General features: G+C 37.7%; 1 protein-coding gene across 1 annotated transcript in view; it reads left to right on the top strand.

Moving 5' to 3' along the window:
* Positions 1-18,611, top strand: part of LOC132384988 (meiosis-specific coiled-coil domain-containing protein MEIOC-like) — an 89,617-nt gene extending 71,006 nt beyond the window's left edge. Inside the window, exons 5-7 of the mRNA XM_059956712.1 lie at positions 10,910-11,044; positions 14,057-14,237; positions 15,511-18,611. Of these exons, the coding sequence (XP_059812695.1) occupies positions 10,910-11,044; positions 14,057-14,237; positions 15,511-15,689 (495 nt within the window). The 3' untranslated portion in view covers positions 15,690-18,611. The remainder of the gene's footprint in view (positions 1-10,909; positions 11,045-14,056; positions 14,238-15,510) is intronic.
* The last annotated feature ends 354 nt before the right edge of the window (positions 18,612-18,965 follow it).

The raw sequence follows: 18,965 nt of genomic DNA, 5'->3' as shown, positions 1-18,965 counted from the left end.
TTTATAACTGCATCGATATGTTGGGTCCAGGTTAGGTCATCAGAGATGTTGACACCCATCAACTTGAAACTGCTCACTTCTTCCACTTCTGATCCCTCTGAGGACTCTTGTGTGTTTCCTCATCTTACCCTTTCTGAAGTCCACAATCAGTTCTTTGTTTTTTCCAATGTTGAGTCCAAGGTTGTTGCTGCAATACCACTCAACTAGCTGGGATATCTTGCTCCTGTAGACACTCTTTTCACCATCTGAGATTCTGCCAACTATGCTTTTATTGTCAACAAATTTATACATGGCATCTGAGCTGTCCCTAGCCAAACAGACATGGGTGTAGAGAGTGTAGAGCTATAAGCTACGTACTCATCCCTGAGGTGTGCCAGTGTTAATTGTCAATGAGGTGGAGATGTTATTTCCAATCCACAGAGATTGTGGTCTTACGGTTAGGAAGTCGAGGATCCAGTTGCAAAGGAAGATACAGAGGGCCAGGTTCTGGAGATTTTCAATCAGAACTGTAGGAATGATGGTGTTAAACGCTGAGTTGTAGTCAATAAACGGCATCCTAACATAGGTTTTTGTATTGTCAGGTGATGCAAGACCACGTGGAGAACCAATGAGATCGCATCCGCTGTAGACCTATTGTGGTGATAGGCAAATTGCAGTGGATCCAGGAGCTTGCTGAGTCAGGAATTGATTCTAGCTCTAACCAACCTTTCAAAGCACTTCATCACTGTAGATATGAGTGCTACTGGACAATAGTCATTAAGACAGCTCACCCTGCTCCTCTTGGGCACTGGTATAATTGTTGCCCTTTTGAAGTAGTTGGGAACATCTGACTAAAGCAATAAGAGATTAAAAATGTCTTAGAACACCCCTGCCAGCTGGTTAGCACAAGTTTTCAGAGCCTTACCAGGTACTCCATCAGGGCTTGTCACCTTGCGAGGGTTTACCCTCTTGAAAGACAACTTGATGTTACCCACCAAGACAGAGTTCACAGGGTCATCAAGTGCTGCAGGTATCCTCATAGCTGTAGTTTTTTCCTCCATTTCAAAGCAAACATAACAGGCATTGAGCTTGTCTGGAAGTAAAGCATCACTGCCATTCATGATGTTGAATTTCGCTTTGTAGGAATTAATTGCCTTAAAACTCTTCCAGAGTTGAAGTGCATCCAATATCGCCTCCAAACTCGTTCTGAGTTGTTCTTTAGCTCTTGAAATAGGCCTCCACAAGTTGTACCTGGTTTTCTTGTACAGACCTGGATCACCAGACTTGAATGCTACAGGTCTAGCCCTCAGCAGACTACAAACCTTGTGGTTCATCCATGGCTTTTGATTTGGGTATGTACAGTAAGTTCTCATAACCACACACTCATCCACACAGATTTTAATGAAGTTATTGACAGCTGTGATGTACTCATTCAAACCCGAAGGTGAATTCCTGAATACAGTCCAGTCCACCAATTTAAAGCAGTCTTGCAGGTGTTCCTGTGCCTCCCTGGTCCATACCTTCTTGGTCCTCATTACCGGTCTTCAAACTCTGTCTACACCCAGGGAGTGGAAATACAGCCAGGTGATCAGATTTTCCGAAGTGTGAGCATGAGATGGCACGGTAAGTGCTCTTGATGGTGGTGTAATAGTGGTCCAGTGTGTTATTTCCTCTGGCATTACAAGTGATTTGTTGGCAATAATTATTTAGAGACTTTTTCAAGCTGGCCTGGTTAAAATCCCCCCAAAGTAATGGGGAAGGCATCAGGATGTAATAGAGCCTTGACCAGTAACCAATAAAGATTCAGAAGTTTGAGAGGAGGGGATTTCACTCAGGTCCACTGCCCAAGTTAAAAAAAAAAGGCAGCAATGGGTTGTGGCAGTGTAATAGAGCTTTGACCAGCAATCAATCGGCATTTGGGATTGATTAGCATGAGCAAATTAAAGGAAGATGGGGCAAGAGCAGCGGCCATCATCAGAGTGGTGATCTTGAGGCTTCAGCGAGGAGAGGCTGTAGTCGGAGAAAGTCAAGAAAAGAGAGCCTCTAGGTAAAGTTTTTTTTCCCCTTCCCTTCTTTATAATTGCTCAGCTAGGACAGTAGAGATTCAAAGCAGGATAGTTGAATACCCCTCTTGCGGGTTGTAGGAAGGCAGGGAGACCTCAAATATCCCTGACAGTTACAACTACGAGAAATGCATCCAGCTGCAGCTTCTAACAATCCATGTTAAAGAGTTGGAGCTGGAACTGGATGAACTCCGGATCATTAGGGAGACTGAAGTGGTAATCGATAGGATACATAGAGAGGTAGTTGCGCCCAAATTGCTGGACTCAGGAAACTGAGTGACAGGAAGGGGAAAGGGGTTAAGGAGCCAGTGCAGTGTACCCCTGTGGCCATCCCTTTCAACAACAGGTATATCCAAGGCATAACATAACAGGTTTAAACTGGGTGTACCACGCAGTTCCTCATTTCCGCTCATCATCCTGCTTAGGAGAAACTTGCACCTTCTCAAAAGCAGCTCTAACACAGGGTGAACGGGACAGCTTCTTCCACCATGTCATCAGAGTGATTATTCATGCTGATACAGCTGTATTTCTTTGCTACATTGACTGTCCTGTTGTACATACTATTTATTACAAATGACTATAATTTGCACATTGAGATGGAGACGTAACGTAAAGATTTTTACTCTTCATGTATGTGAAGGATGTAAGAAATAAAGTCAAGTCAAACCATGGGTAGTCCATTTTTTAAAGGGGGGGAAAGGTAGCTGAGGGGGAAGACTTTAAAGACAAGTTCTCAAGTTACTTTGCTTTACAACCAGTATTTGATGCATTTACCATTGACTCCAATCAGTGCCCTTGAGATTTGGGGGCTTAGTACTGATGAGTACCCGTACAATGATAACTTGTTGAAACTGGAGTTTTCGGAAGGAGATGTTGAAGTAACAGACTATTGACACACCAGATCCAGTTGAAAAAGCTGGAGTTTCCATTCTTGTATGAACAAATACTTCCATTGTGAGAGGGTCTTGGGAGCAGGCAAGGAGAAAAATGGAGAGTGCTTTTTGAAAACCTATTGATCCTGGCTTTTATGCTGCATTACCATTTCCTGAATGGTAGCAGCTGGAACAGTTTGTGGTTGGGGTGACTTGGGTTCCCAATGATCCTTCGGGCCCTTTTTACACACCTGTCTTTGTAAATGTCCTGAATAGTGGGAAGTTCACATATGCAGATGCGCTGGGCTGTCTGCACCACTCTCTGCAGAGTCCTGTGATTAAGGGAAGAACAGTTCCCATTACCAGGCGGTGATGCTCTCAATTGTGCTCCTGTAGAAAGCTCTTAGGATTTGGGGAACCATACCAAACTTCTTCAACCATCTGAGTGAAAGGTGCTTTTGTGCCCTTTTCACCACACAGCTGGTTCAGATTAAAGAAACCTCAATTTGAGGTAATGCTGGGTAAATACTGCCCATACACAATTATCAGTTAGCAAGAAATAACAGATCATACACTACATAAAATGAAAAAGTATATTTACTAATTTCAGCTTTATCAGTTATTAAAAGAAAGAAGAAAAAAATACAAGGGCCTATTACAGTTAGACCAGTGGTTCCCAACGTGGGGCATACGCCCCACAGGGGGGTAATTTGATTTTTAAGGGGGGCAATTTGAGAATGAGTTATTAACAGTGAATTTTTACTAGTAAGTCTGTGTGAGTATGAGTGTGTGTGTGAGTTAATACATATGTGTATATACAGTATGCATACATAAAAATACTTGTGTGTATGTACATGTGTAATTGCATATGTACTGTATATATATAGTGTATCACCATCATTACAACCATCAAATGGCTTTCATAATTAAATTAATGAATTGACTGATGTAGGAAGGAACGAATGAACAAGTCCAAATGCGTAAGAAACTTGTATGAGGTCGCGCCAATGCTGCTTTTTGCAGTAGCTTTCGGTTCTTGGTGGTGTGAAGGTGTGCACATTGCGTCATCTCTTTTAAACGGTGTATCTGTCTTTGTATGCTGTAGAAACGAATCGGCATTGTTTTATTTATTTATTATTATTTTAATATCACTTAATGTTCTTTTTTTTTTACAATTTCTTAGTAATTTCTTCCTCAGAACTTTAACAGCCCTTTGGTTCTTTTATTTTTCTCTTTCATGAATGCCATGTTCTTTGGAAGCTTGTTTAAACCAAGTTAATGGTTTTTTAGGCTTCCTCCAGGTGAATAGGAGTTCACTTTTTGAATAATAAGAATTATATATCACCACAGGGGGCATCAGGATTTTAGAGGTGATTAGGTGGGGCATGGCCAAAAAAAGGTTGGGAACCACTGAGTTAGACCAATCTAAATGTGCACTTGACCGTCAGAGCTCGTCTCTTCCTAAGCTGGATATAAGTGTTACGCCACCACACCCTTGGTCTGCATGAAAGCGCTTGCCACAACCTGAAATTTCCTCGAAGTCCATATCAAACAAACTGGCTGTCTCTTTGTTTTCTACCAAATACTAATGTGTACACCAGATCACCAGATCTGCGAGGATTTGAAAACTTATCCAACTGTCTTGCAGCCTTTTAGCTGGTGTCAAGCTGGCATGAGATGTTTCTTGTGAAAGCATCTCACTGCACTTGGGTTGTAAAGAAATGATTTGCTGATTAATTTTGCAGTAAAGATAATTATGTATCTTCTTATTATGGGTGGCTGTAACACAGCAGTCGGTCAACACACTCCTGATACACGTGCATTTTCTCTCTCTTGCGCGCGCACACACACACGCACACACACGCACACACACGCACACACACGCACACACACGCACACACACACACACACACACACACACACCCCCACTTCTCGTAATAGGTCCTGAACTGAGCTGATACACTTGGGATGGCTTTACGGTGCCTTCCCGCCATACACAGTGGAATATTCCAATTGTTTAGTCATAGGGATTTGTGACTGTATATAATATTGTTTGTATGCTGTTTTTAAGGTAGATACTTCTATTTATTTTGTAGTCTGATTATAACTACGTTGTGGGGTGCATCATATTCTGATTCATGTGCAGTCTTGTCTTAACTTTGTGGGTAATTAACAATGGTATGGCTTGGTGCCTAATAGATGGGGCTCATCACTCTCAGTAGGAGAGAGATTGGGGCTTCCAGGAGCTCACACTGAGCAAAAATAGTGTAGAGCTATGATTGCGTTTTCTGGTAGTTATCTTTTTGTAAATATTGGCAGTTTTCTTTTTGCAATTCTCACTAACTTTTGATGAACCAAATAAATACCCTTGCCCGAAAGTGCTGAGCGACTCCAGACATTTTTTTTCTTTGGTCATAACCCACATATTTAACAGTGACACTGTATGCCACTACCAACAGGATTTTTGGACATACCATTTTGGCCATGTATGCCAAATATTTGCCACCCCTGAGTCATCCTAACTCTTGAATTCATTGCTCCAACCAATGAAAACAAACAGGCCAACTACCTTTTTCATTGTCCTATCTACTTTTCTCTTCACTTCCATCGAACTGTCGTGGCAACCTTATTACTACACCTGTACACCTTGTTAATGCAAATATATAATCAGCCAATCATGTGGTAGCAACTCAATGCATAAAAGACTATAAGACACAGGAGCAGAGTTTGGCCATTTGGCCCAGCAAGTCTGCTTCACCATTCAGTCATGGCTGATCCTTTTCCCCCTCCTCAGCCCCACTCTGCGGCCTTCTCCCCATAACATTTGATGCCATATCCATTCAAGAATCTTTCAAGCTCTTCCTTAAATACACCCAACGACCTGGTCTCCATAGCTGCCTGTGGTAATAAATTCCACAAATACACCACCCTTTGGCAAAAGAAATTTCTCCGTATCTCTGTTTTAAATAGACGCGCCTCTATCCTGAGTGTGTGCCCTCTTGTCCTAGACACCCCCCCCCCCATCATGGGAAACATCCTTTCCACATTGACTTTGTATAGGGCTCTCAACATTCGAAAGGTTTCAATGAGATCCCACCCCACCCCAGCCTTCTAAATTCCAGCGAGTACAGACCCAGGGCCATCAAATGTTTCTGGTATGATAACTCATTCATTCCCAAATTCATCCTTATGAACCGCCTCTGGACCCTCTCCAATGCTAGCACATCTTTTCTAGAATGAAAAGTCCAAAACTGTTACTGATCACAATACTCAAGGTGAGGCCTCACCAGTGCCTTAAAAAGACTTGGCATCACATCCCTACTCTTGTATTTTAAACCATTTGAAATAAATGCTAACATTGATTTTGCCTTCCTCGCTCTTCAATAAGAAAGAGAGGCAGAAGAAAGGAAACTATCTGCTATAGGTCTGACCTCAGTGCTTGGGAAGATTTTGGAGTCGATAGTTAAGTGTGTGGTTTTGGGGTACCTGGAGGCACATGATAAAATAGACCATAGTCAGCATGGTTTCCTCAAGGGAAAATCTTCCCTGCCAAATCTGTTCCAATTCTTTGAAGAAATAACAAGCAAGATAGGCAAAGGAGAATCTGTTGCTACTGTGTACTTGGAGTTTCAGAAGGTGCCACATGTGAGGTTGCTTAACAAGCTACGAGCCCATGGTATTACAGGAAAGATACTAGCATGGATAGAGCATTGGCTGGTTGGCAGGAGGCAGAGAGTGGAAATAAAGGGAGCCATTTCAGGTTGGCTGCTGGTGACTAGTGGTGTTCCACAGGAGTCTTGTTTGGGACCGCTTTTTATGTTATATGTCAATTGGATGAGGGAAATGATGGCTTTATGGCCAAGTTTGCTGATGATACGAAGATAGGTGCAGGCACAGGTAGTGTTGAGGAAACAGAGAGGCTGCAGAAGAACTGAGACAGATTAGGAGAATAGGCAAAGAAGTGGCAGATGAAATAAAATGTCAAGAAGTTGTAAAGTCATACACTTTGGTAGAAGAGATAAAAGCGTAGACTATTATCTAAATGGAAAATTCAAAAATCTGAGGCGCAAGTAGACTTTGGAGTCCTTGTGCAGGATTCCTGAAAGGTTAATTTGCAGGTTGAGTTGGTGGTGAGGAATGAAAATGTGATGTTAGCATTCAAGAGGACTAGAATATAAAAACAGGGATATAATGTTGAGGCTTTATAAAACACTGGTGAGGCCTCACTTGGAGTATTGTGAGCAGTTTTGGGCCCCTTTTCTAATAAAGGATGTGCTGACATTAGAGATCCTTGCAAGGAGTTTCATGAAAATGATTCTGGGATTGAAAGACATGTCATGAGGATCGTTTGATGGCTCTGGGCCTCTACTCACTGAAATTCAGAAAATTGATGAGTGACCACATTAAAACCTATCAAATATTAAAAGGTCTCGATAGAGTGGATATGGAGAGGATGTTTCCTGTGGTGGGAGAGTCTAAGACCAGAGAACACAGCCTCAGAATAGAGGGGTGTCCTTTTGGAATGGAGATGAGGAATTTCTTTAGCCAGACAGTGGTGAATCTGTGGAATTTGTTGCAAGTGGTTGGAAGCCAAGTCATTGGGTGTATTTAAGGCAGAGATTGATAGATTCTTGATTGGTCAGGACCTTAAGGGATAATGGGAGAAGGCAGGAGATTGGGGCTGAGAGGGAAAATAAATCAACCATGATGACATGGTGGAGCAGGCTTGATGGACCAAATGGATTTATTCAGCACCTATCTTATGGCAATTTAGAAATTTACTTTCTCATTTCCTTTTGACATTAATTTGCCCATAAACCAAACTAGCCAAATTTTTGAAATTCATATACGTATATATTACACAATACATATTTTCAAAAAATTAACTGGGAGGAAGTCTTCAGAAGTATACAGTGGATTCTGGATAACTAGGATACATTGGGACCAGTACATTTTAGCCCAATTAAGGTGCTGTCTGAATTAGCCAAAGTTTCATGGAAATAGTTTTAAGGGTATAAAAAATACAAACTGAGTAACAATTTACATATCTAAATGAAATACAGAACAATTTAGAGCACTGTCAATACTATTATAGCACTGTAAAATTGTATTAGTTCCTAATAGTTGATTTGGTGGTTGTCCGTCATAATTGACAATGGCAGGAAACCTATGCAGGAGAGCTTTTAAAGTGAAAACACCATTGTACTGGGGCAGTTCCACTGTCTTGATCTCAGAAGTCCAAATTCAGTGGTACGAAGGTCATCACTGCGGTTCCTTGGTTGCAGTTGGTTGACCATGACTACTTCTGTGCTTCATCGTGCCCTTCACTCTCCATGAAACATTGCAGAACCACCTTTCTGGCTGTTGGATCTCACTGCAAGTCTCATCCATCCAGTCTACTGGAGATGGTTTTGCATGCTAGGACAGGCATGTCTCTATCTCACCGGAGTATCAGGTCCGCCAGCTACCCTCACCTGATTTAGCCTGCCTATCGAAACATGTCTGCTGTCGCATGCAAACAGCTCTTTGGAGTCACAGGTGAGAGCTGAGTGTACCTTGCTGTGTTCTTTTGATTGTAAATAAACAAAATCAGCACAGACACCTAGTGTGGATAATGGACTGCCTTCATATAGTGTTTGACATTGCATCTTCCAAATCTTCATTTAAATTTTAACATTCAAGATGATTGTTGACATCTTCAAGTTCTATGTAGTCCCTAACTTGTTGAAGTAGTGAAATCATTTCACTTTCACTCCCAGCCATTTCTGGTATCTCCAAGTCTGAATGCTTGAAACCACAGTGAACAAAACAGTTCCAAATTGTCTTTCTGTTTATTTTTCATCAAACTATCAGTGACAAAAATCACTTTTTTAAACACAAACACACACAAGTGATGCTATTTAAAAACTGTCTGCACAGTGTAATGTTTAATGGCCACGCAAGTGCACATATCTAACACTAGTTAGAAACTGTTTGGGAATAGTCTTCTGCCCCAATTTAGTGACATTTGGTCTACTGACAAGAGATGACCAGAAAAGATGGAAAGTCTGTCTCCATCCTTGTGCAGGTGCTCTTATAGAGACAAGAACAGATTCTTTTAAAAACTCTGAAAGTGGTCTACACTTCTTTGCTAGCCAGCATTACCCTCAACTGTTTCACATTGTCATGACTGTTGGAATAGGCTTCTTGCTCAGTGGAGGCACAAATAGGTATTGAAAGTTTTTTGGCTTGAGTGATTGTGATTAGAGTATAGGCTGGTACCTTGTGGGAGTTGTTAATTATCAGTGTTGAAGTGAGCCTGGAATCTTTAACAGCATCTGTAGTTGCAACAGATATGCCACTCATTGTCTGCTTACCCCTCTTAAGAGTCCCATTGATACTGTGGAAGTGAAAATGCTGTCCTCTTCCAGGAAGTAAGTATTATACCTCCCAGCATTAATCTCCAGGCAATGTTATTACTTGTGCTGCACAGCAGCCATTGTAAGATCAGATCTCCTCTTGTCAAGATACTAGCTGCAGACCAGCTCTTAAGTAAGAGTTTATTGTGGTTGCCTGTGATGGACATTTGTACTTCTTTACGGTAGTAAAGAAGCAGCAATTCCACCTGCTACTGATAGCTACAATCAATGTGGGAAACTGCATTGTAGTATTAAAAATGGAAAATAATGGAAACACTCGGGTCAGTCAGCACCTGTGGAAATTTATTTATTTATTTAGAGAGTGCAGAACGGGCCCTTCTGGCCCACTGAGCCACGCTGCCCAGCAACCCATCTTGATTACTTTTTGCTTAATTACTTTATGTTATATAAACTGCTGATTCAAAAGTTGCTGGTGTACATGATTATGGTTCATGGCCAGAGTTAAATATTCTAATTGTTTTAATACAAGCAACATACACAGAATGTTGGAGGAACTCAGCAGGCCAGGCAACATCAATGGAAGAGAGTAAACAGTTGACGTTTCAGCTAAGACCCTTCATTAGGACTCGTGTTTGTAATTGTTTTAATACTTCTCTTTTGATGCAGTTTAGAAAATTGGATCTTTGATCTTGTGTCCAATTTTCACTATGCCTGATTTTCTATAGGGTAATCCTGGATGGATGGCATCAAAGGTTACGGGGAGAAGGCCAGGAACTGGGGTTGAGGAGGAGATAGAAAAAAAGGATCAACCGTGATTGAATGGCGGAGCAGACTCAATGGGCCAGATGGCCTAATTCTGCTCCTTTATTTTAGGGTTTTATGTCTTACGAATTAAAGAAGCCTCACTGAAGATGTATGCCATTCATGTCATTCTGAATTAATTTGCACTTTACTTGCTATGTGGGCTGAATTTTACTCTGTCAAAGCTATAGAATACCACTTGTCTGTATAAAAAGGGTAATTGCTAATGAATATTTTCCTGCATTCCTAAAACCTCATTTCCTGTTGGTCGACTCTATATTAAAATCTAGATTTTAACTTTGAGCACAATTCCTCTTTTGTTTTAAATATCTTGCTCTTTTTCCAATATGTTTTTGCCATTTTAAAAATTAAATTTTATAAATATGGTGATTGGGGTAAAGGATTTTGATGCTGAAGAATACGCATTTCCTATTTCAGGTATAAACTACCAGCATTGAAAATTTCATATCTAGCACATCTAGACTATAATCTTCAGTTTTATCTTGCCCTAACATGCCTTTCTCAGAAGGTGCTTCAAAATGTACCAGTTTGATATTTTATAATTTGCCACGTGGTCTGGATAGAGCCATAATAATGCAAAGTTTACTTTTAAAGAACAGTCTTGAATATTCTTTTATTTCATTGTTTTCTTGTATTTTGACTTGTCATTTTATTGTGTGTGGATAGTAGGACTGGTGGTATTAGGTAGACAATCAGCAAACTCTTATGCTGTATTGCCATGTGCAAACTATTTTTCTCTGAAATGTTTAAGCATAGTTTAATTTTGTAAGAATTTGTATTGGTTATGATAATCTTCCCCTTCTCTCTTTTTAAGACTGAAGCAGCACTTGCCCAGAACCACCCAGGAAAGAGAGTGACCAGTTCAAATAACACACCTCTTCCCAGGCGTCCTTCAAACCTTTCCGGGGTTGACCGTTTGATGGTTGATCAACTACGTGAACAAGCAAGAGTATGTTTGATCATATCTGGTAGAATGATTAATTAAACATATTCCTTTTAATATGCTTAGGTGTATACTTAACTTTTTTTGTTTTATTTTGTTATTTTTTGAAATGAAGATATGCCCAGATTTGTAAACAAGTCTGCAGGTGCTGGAAATCTGGAACAACACACACAAAATACTGGAGGAACTCAGCAAGACAGACAATATCTATGGAGGGGAATAAACAGTTGACATTTCAGGCTGAGGTTCAGTATCTTGCTGAGTTCCTCCAGCATCTTATATGTGTTTCTCCAGGCTTGTAATGATTTGCCATTGTTATTGGCCTTGTCACTACATTGTTCTTTGTAGTGCAAACAAGGTGATTGTGAGTATTTGCCAACAAAAGTAATTCAGAATTGAGTTAATACGGAATAGAGGAATGGTGGCAATGAGTTGGCAATGGAATAAAGAGTAATCTTCATTTTTAATTTGATTGCTTGTGTCTTTAAATCAGAGTATTGGTAGTTGAAATTGGACAGAATTATAACATACCCTTCCAGAAATGTTGAAAGAAAATTGGAATATGTGCTGCTTTAAAAAAAAAATAGGCTTCAAGCTAGACAAAGGAGAATCATGCTACCAAGATAGACAAAGCAGAATTGGATGACGTTGCATACTTGGATTTTCAGAAGGCCTGGAAAAGGTGCCACCTATGAGGCTACGAGCCCATGGTATTTCAGGAAAGATTCTAGCATGGATGAAGCAGTGGCCGCTTGACAGGAGGCAAAGAGAGAGAATAAAGGGACGTCTCGGCCCGAAACGTCGACAGTGCTTCTCCTATAGATGCTGCCTGGCCTGCTGTGTTCCACCAGCATTTTGTGTGTGTTGTTTATAATGTCAATGCAATGTCTTGTGTTGTTGGATTGTCATTCCTCTTTGTCCTCTTTGACTTGGGAGTTTGTTGGTCCTAGTCGAAAGTCTTATAAGATTTTTTTATTGGGACGGCTTACTTTTGTGATGGGGTCATTCTTCATTATAAAGGCTCTTTCAGTGTTCAGTGTAATTTCCTTTATCACTTCTATTACTACAGTCAATAACAAAATGTAAATTAGTGCTTTTATTCCCCAGTGAGCCAAGACCTCATTGCCTCAACAGGATTATGTTTGTTGCTTCACATAGGCAATATATTTTTCATGTCAAGAAAACAGATGAGAACCAGTTTTATGGTGATATTTAAATTTATAATGGTTTCTGTTTCATATGCTGACCTTTTAAAAGAATAGTCTCTAGAGAAAGCTGAAGAACTGCTTATGGGGGTTATCGGTTCCTCAGTTTACCAATTTTATCTGTGAAAGTGCTAGCTACTTTTAATTTTTGGCGATTTGGAACTACATACTTGAGAACAAAGGTTAATGTGCATGGTTCAGATCATCTCCAGAAAATCAAGAATACTTGCAAGTGATTCCAGTCTCAATCATTCAAATTGTGCAGCGCCTTTATGGTTATACTTTAGTAAATGTTAATTTCTGAATTCTGTAAGTGACTAAATGCGTGCTTGTAAGTGAACTAGTAGTTAAAAGGTTAAAAATGCCCATCCCAGAATAGAAGAATGCAAAGAGTTTCTAATCAGAATGGACATTTAGAAGTTGCCACATACAAGAATGATTAATAAACTAGGAAGTTATTTGTGAATGATAAGAAAATATTACAATATAACAAGTGAAAGAGAAATTTGACAAGCCATTGATGATAAATTAAATTGTGAAATAGATAAAATTACAGACTAAATCCAGACCTTCATGAAGTAAAAGAGTGCTGCCCTGAAGCAACATTTTTTATTTTCTTGGAGACTTGACTTATCTGGAGACCTAATAAATTGAAAACAACGTGGCTAACTTTTTGTGACATACACAATGGGTCAAATCACATCTCTCATAGCATCCCGAGACAGCTATTGAAAAGGTGGAAATTAGAAATAACTAGAGATCTAGGTAAAGACAACAAATATCTATCTATGTGATGAGACTTGGTCAAAGGACCCATGTGCGAAAACTGTCAGGAGCAATCCATGCTCTTCTGTATATGAATGGTTCAGTACTAATAACTAGGATGTAACACAATTGATGAAATAGAAAATGAAAGTGGTAGTTTATCAACCAAAAGTCCAGCTATAACAGGATTAAGGTGGACAAAATAAAGTGGACTTGGACTGCAATATTGTTGTGTTACTACCTAATTGGAAGAGAACAGAAGGAACAAGAAGGAAGTGAGATCACAGTACATTCAGAAAAGAGGATCCCTGAGTGTAGGATTCAGAGAGCAGAGGGAAGCCACAAGCCTGATTTAGACTGACCATCTTGTGTTTTAACAGACAGTGTAGTCTGCAACCTGTGAATGCTTGTAGTTGTCTTTATAATTAAGAGTTTGAATAAAGCTCAGTATACGTTAACCAGTTGTCAGTGGCATAACAGTGTAGTAAAAGTAACATAAAATTTAATAAAAATATCGTTGCCTTTCTCAATAGTCTGTTGATAAATGTATTTTAGTTGGGAGCCAAGATTTGGTAGCCACTTTGAAATATTCTTTTTCAAATTCCCCTGCTGGAGTAAGATTGAAATTGATATTATGCAGAGAATGAACACATTAATCTTGCATTATGCATCCTATTCATGGTTATGCATGGCAGAATATTGTCATTGGATCCATTGGATTTTAAATGACTGAGATTATAATACTTATTACATATTATTTTGATGAATGTATAACTATTCTTCAATATTGACTTTGATATTTAAGAATAGAATTATGAATAAAATGGGTGAAAATTGCAGACTACATAGTAATTTTAATTAAAATTTGCTTTGCAAATATTCATTACCTCAATGAAAAATTTTACTCTGTTGCAATTGCAAACATGGCGTAAATTCATAAATGAGTCAGTGATCAAATAGTATCAGCTTCTGATAATCTAGAATTCAGTTGAAGTATACATTTCTGGTATTTTAAGTGGATGCATGAACTATATTTTTTTAACAACAGGTTGTGACATTGCTCAGCAAAATGGAACGCCTCCGCAGTTCTCCTTTTCATGCTAATATTTCTACAGCTATTGACAGATATCTAAAAGCAATTCATTTCGCCCAAGCTCGTAGGAAGAATGAAATAGTAAACATGGCTAATCAACAAAGGCAGGGAGCATCAAGATTTCAGGATGACCAAGGTATCACCATAAACTTACTCTGTTTAATAAAGATTTTTTTTATATATTGGTCAACTGACTTCCAAAAGATCTGAATATCATAAACTTAAATTACCACAGTATGACTGTATATGACTGATTTTTGGAGAGTCTGTATCAGTGCTGCAGTAATTTAACCAGCTGAAATTTATATCAACCATTGCCTGTTTAGTCCAGTATGGCTTTTCTGTATCTTTAACTGGAATCCTTGAATGGTACTATGACACAGAAGGTCCTTCCTCAATATTAATTCAATTTGATCCACGTTGTTGGACTTCTTTTCTGAACTTCATGCAAAAGATGTGTTGAGAATAGATAAATAGTATCTTGTGATTCAGTCTGCCCAGCACAACTAGTTAGCTGCAGTGAACTTACCATGCAGTATAATGTTTCATTGGTTCATATTCTTGTAATACACCTTTCTCTGCAAGGAAATGCATCGTTAATTTTACAGCATTGTTTAACCCCAATGCTTGAGCTGGATTTTCAATTGGTTTCATTCCTCTGCACTTTTTCCTTAGCTGTACATTTTTCTTGTGTTCAGGTTATTTTTAAAAATAACAAATCTGTTTTAATCCTATAATAAAGAGTGAAGAATGTGCTGACATTGGAGAGGGTTCAAACGAGGTTCACAAAAGTGATTCCTGGATTGAAGGGCTTGTCATATGAAGAGTGTTTGATGACTGGGCCTGTACTCAATGGAATTCAGAATGAGGGGTGACCTTAATTATAACCTATCGAATGGTGAAAAGCCTTAATAGAGTGGATGTGGAGAGGGTGTTTCCTATGGCGGGAGAGTCTAAGACCGGAGGGGAAAGCCTCAGAATAGAGAGGCATCCTTTTAGAACAGAGATGGGGAGGAATTTCTTTAGCCAGAGAGTTTTGGATCTGTGGAATTCTTTGCCACAGATGGTTGTGAAGGCAGATCATTGGGTACATTTAAGGCAGAGGTCAACAGATTCTTGTTTAGTCAAGGCATGAAGGGATAAAGGGAGAAGGCAGAAGATTGGGGCTGAGAGGGAAAATGGATCAGCAGTGGTGAAATGGTGGAGCAGACTCAATGGGCCAAATGGCCTAATTCTGCTCCTATATCGTATGGTCTTTTGAAGTTGACTAAGGGTAGTCTAGAATTTGGATACCAATCTTTGCACAAAACTTTGCTTGCTTGATATGTTATGAATGATTATTTTGCTTTGTACTTAATGTTAAGTCATTTCAAAGTTCAGATAGATCCATTCATATTTTTCTTCTGCAGACATTCTTTCTTTGGCCATTGCAATCAAAGAAATGACTGTAGCTACACGGAAAGCAAGGACTGCTTTGTGGTGTGCCCTCCAGATGACTTTACCAAAACCACGAAATGCCAATCCAGATGACCAAAGTGAAGTAGAAGAAGAGCTTCAGGACGTAGTAACTAATAGAAACAAAAACTAACAAAATTGAAGCAGCTACTATAGTGGGGAAAAGAATGAAGTGGCAAAAACTCGTATTGATTAAGGAAGTGCTGGAAAATAATAGACTATAAAGCCAATATATATTCTCTTCATTATAACCTTTAAAATAACTAAACTATGAATTTGTTAGATAATACTAGTTATAGACACTGCAGCACATGGTCATGTTTGGTTAGTAAATACATATTTATTGAGACATGTAATATGAAACATCACAACCATAATTTAACAAGATCATATTTTGGCGAATTGTTCTTGTCAAATCTTTTCAATCAAAGTGACTAAATCTCCTTAGGAAATTTTAATCTAATGTATGTTTTAGTTTTTTCAAGACGGTTATTTATTACACATAAAACTTGTAAACAAAGTCATGGCTTTGACATGGCCTTTATTTAGTGGAGGTGAGCAACAAGTTCATCAAGGTGCAGTCTTTTTCACTAATAATCAGTAAGTGAAAAATATATTAATGTCACAACAGTAAGTGCAGATTAATGAAACCAAGGTGTATAATGTAATCATCCTGTTAAGTAATTGTTTATCATAGATTAGGTCTAGTGGTCCTATTTTTATTCATATTACCCTAATCTGGTTGGACACTCTGCTTAGATAACTGAAGTTACAGGAAATGTCAAAGGTCACAGACTTTCATCTTATACAGGCCTAGAAATGTTAATCTAATAATATTAGGAATAATTCATTTGAAAATACCATTACTATTAGTAGTAGTTTGACGGTTGTGCAAAGATAATAGCAACCCAGGAGTAACTGAAAGGCAATAATTTCATTTTGAAATTTGGATGATACAAGATTGCAGGTAGGATTTCTGGAATATCCTAATGTGAAATTATAGCCTCGAATTTGCACTATAATAACATACTTTGAATTTAGATTTTTTTGCCAACGTTAAATATTATGCAGATGCATGATATCTATACAGAATAATTAACAATTTGTGACATTAGGTACACACTGGCAAATACAAGGCAGTCATATTTTAAAGTTTTTTTGACATTCTTTCCATACTTAATCTCTTTGTGTGCTGAAGCTTCTTGCTTTTTATTACAGTATAGTTCCACAGCTAATAGCACTAATATTATCTCATCAAAGTAGCATCTTATGCAAATATAGATATAGAATTGTAGTACATTAGTTTATCGTGTGAGTCATCAACATCAAAGCTTGATATTGTTCTTAACCAATGTTCACGTACACATCAGCAATCAGGAACAGTAAGCTTTCTCTAGCCCTAGGAATAGAAAGGTGCCTCAAGTGTGTGTATGGCTGAGATCAGTTAATTTAGCACAGACTGGGGTGGAATCTAGAATTTCTAGTTTGGCCAATGATGGCTGGTGGTTTTAGCTTTATCAATTAGGGGAGCTGTGAATGGTTAATATTGTCCATGTATCACTGTTTGTTGATGCATGTTTTATTTATATGTTTAAAAATCATTTCAAATAGTTTCAATTATTTGTCTTGATGTTAGGCAGGTTTACTCATGTCTGTGTAGAACCCTTATAATGGCAATATATGATACAGTTGATATCCCACAATTAATTGTGCTCATATATGCTATAATAGAATAACAATGTGTACTCAAGTAACTATATATAATTAGATACATTAACCAATTGTATTTAACTAATGCTAATCTTAGAAAGCAGATGACTCTCAGCAACATAGAATGTTTTCAGAGAAAAGTGAAAAAGGATCACAAAATATGACCTTATGAGGTGATGCAAAATCTTGTAAAATGAAGCTTGCAAAGTAGTTGAAGCTTGTAGTTATGGTCTGTACCTTTCTAAACTCAAAAAATTCTTTGTTATAAGAAATACTGTATCATTAACAAAACTGTGAGCAAGTACTATTTAATATGTAAATCTTACTTTATTATTAAAGTTATGTGCAGTGAATGTTTGCACCTCTGTAGTAGAACTACAGAAATAATGTGTTTTTTGACAATCTATATGTGTTGATCTGGTAAGTTTCTTTTGTATTTGAATGTGTTGACATTTACTAAGTTTGAAGTGTATGTTCATTTTAATTATTACCAATATGTCTCACATTTAGTATTTGTTACAGGTTTTTTTTAAATGTAGTTATGAAGCAACTTGTTTATAATGTATACGTTGTGTAAAAGTTGATGACTTATTTTCCATGTAGACATCTGTTGTACTACTCAAAGTTTTTAAAAAAGGTAAAGTGAGCTGTTCTGCATTTCTGATTTAAAAAATCTAGAGGATATAACTAATAACTGTGTCCACACAAATTAGTTTTATATTATGTCAGTAAATGTTTAGTAACCATTGCAGGACATTTGATACTTGTAACTGAAGTGAATTGATTCCAACTTGACAGAATTGTACTTGATTTAAGTACATAAACAAGCTAAATTGTCATTCATTTCTAATTTATTAATTGAAAGTGTTTGTAAGTATCTTAAAATCATTAGAAAAATACTTTAAATAATTTTGAGACATTAAACCTTAGATTACTTTTGAGAAGTTAGCAACTCACACACAAATTTGACATGCTTTCAAATTTCTACTGTCTTTCCTGACATAATTGTCACTTAGAAATACTATATTTTGACATGATTTACAGGGACTTTAATAAATTTCTTCCAATATATAAAATATCTTACATTTTTAAAATATTTCTCTTGAAATCAGTTTCAACCATATTGTTTCGTAGTGTATCTTGATGTTATCTGGAAGATATTTTAATGCGTTCTTCAATTATATGTCAAAGTAAATGTGATGTATCAGCTATCTTTTACATGGTTTTGTGTTGTACAATTAACTTCAGGAACTAAAATCTTTTAACCTTTGAGTTTATGAATTAAATGGATTAATGAATGAAACGTATCTTTGTCATTTATGTGATAAATTGATCATGAATACAGTATGAAAAACCTATATGTTAAATGTTTGTGATCAGTGAAATAATTGGCGATGTAATACATAACTGCTAACATTTGAGGAGTCAATAGGTTGTGCATTTAAAAAGAAAATACAGTGACTGCTTGAAATAATGTCATTTAAAATTGGGAAGAGTTTACCCAACTTCCAGAATTAATATTTAAGAATTGACCTTGTATCAAAGAAGGTGTATTTTTTGATTTTCCTAAGTTAAAGTTGATAAATTTTACTGAACTGTGTAAGTTACTGAAAATATAACTTAGATAAATTAAATATTGATCTAATTTTTTCTATTACAATTTTTACTATGTTCAGCTGGAATATTTAACATATCTCAA

This window comes from Hypanus sabinus, chromosome X1 (assembly GCF_030144855.1).
Source record: "Hypanus sabinus isolate sHypSab1 chromosome X1, sHypSab1.hap1, whole genome shotgun sequence".
NCBI classification, from domain to species: Eukaryota; Metazoa; Chordata; class Chondrichthyes; order Myliobatiformes; family Dasyatidae; genus Hypanus; species Hypanus sabinus.
This window is presented reverse-complemented; position numbering and strand designations above follow the sequence as displayed.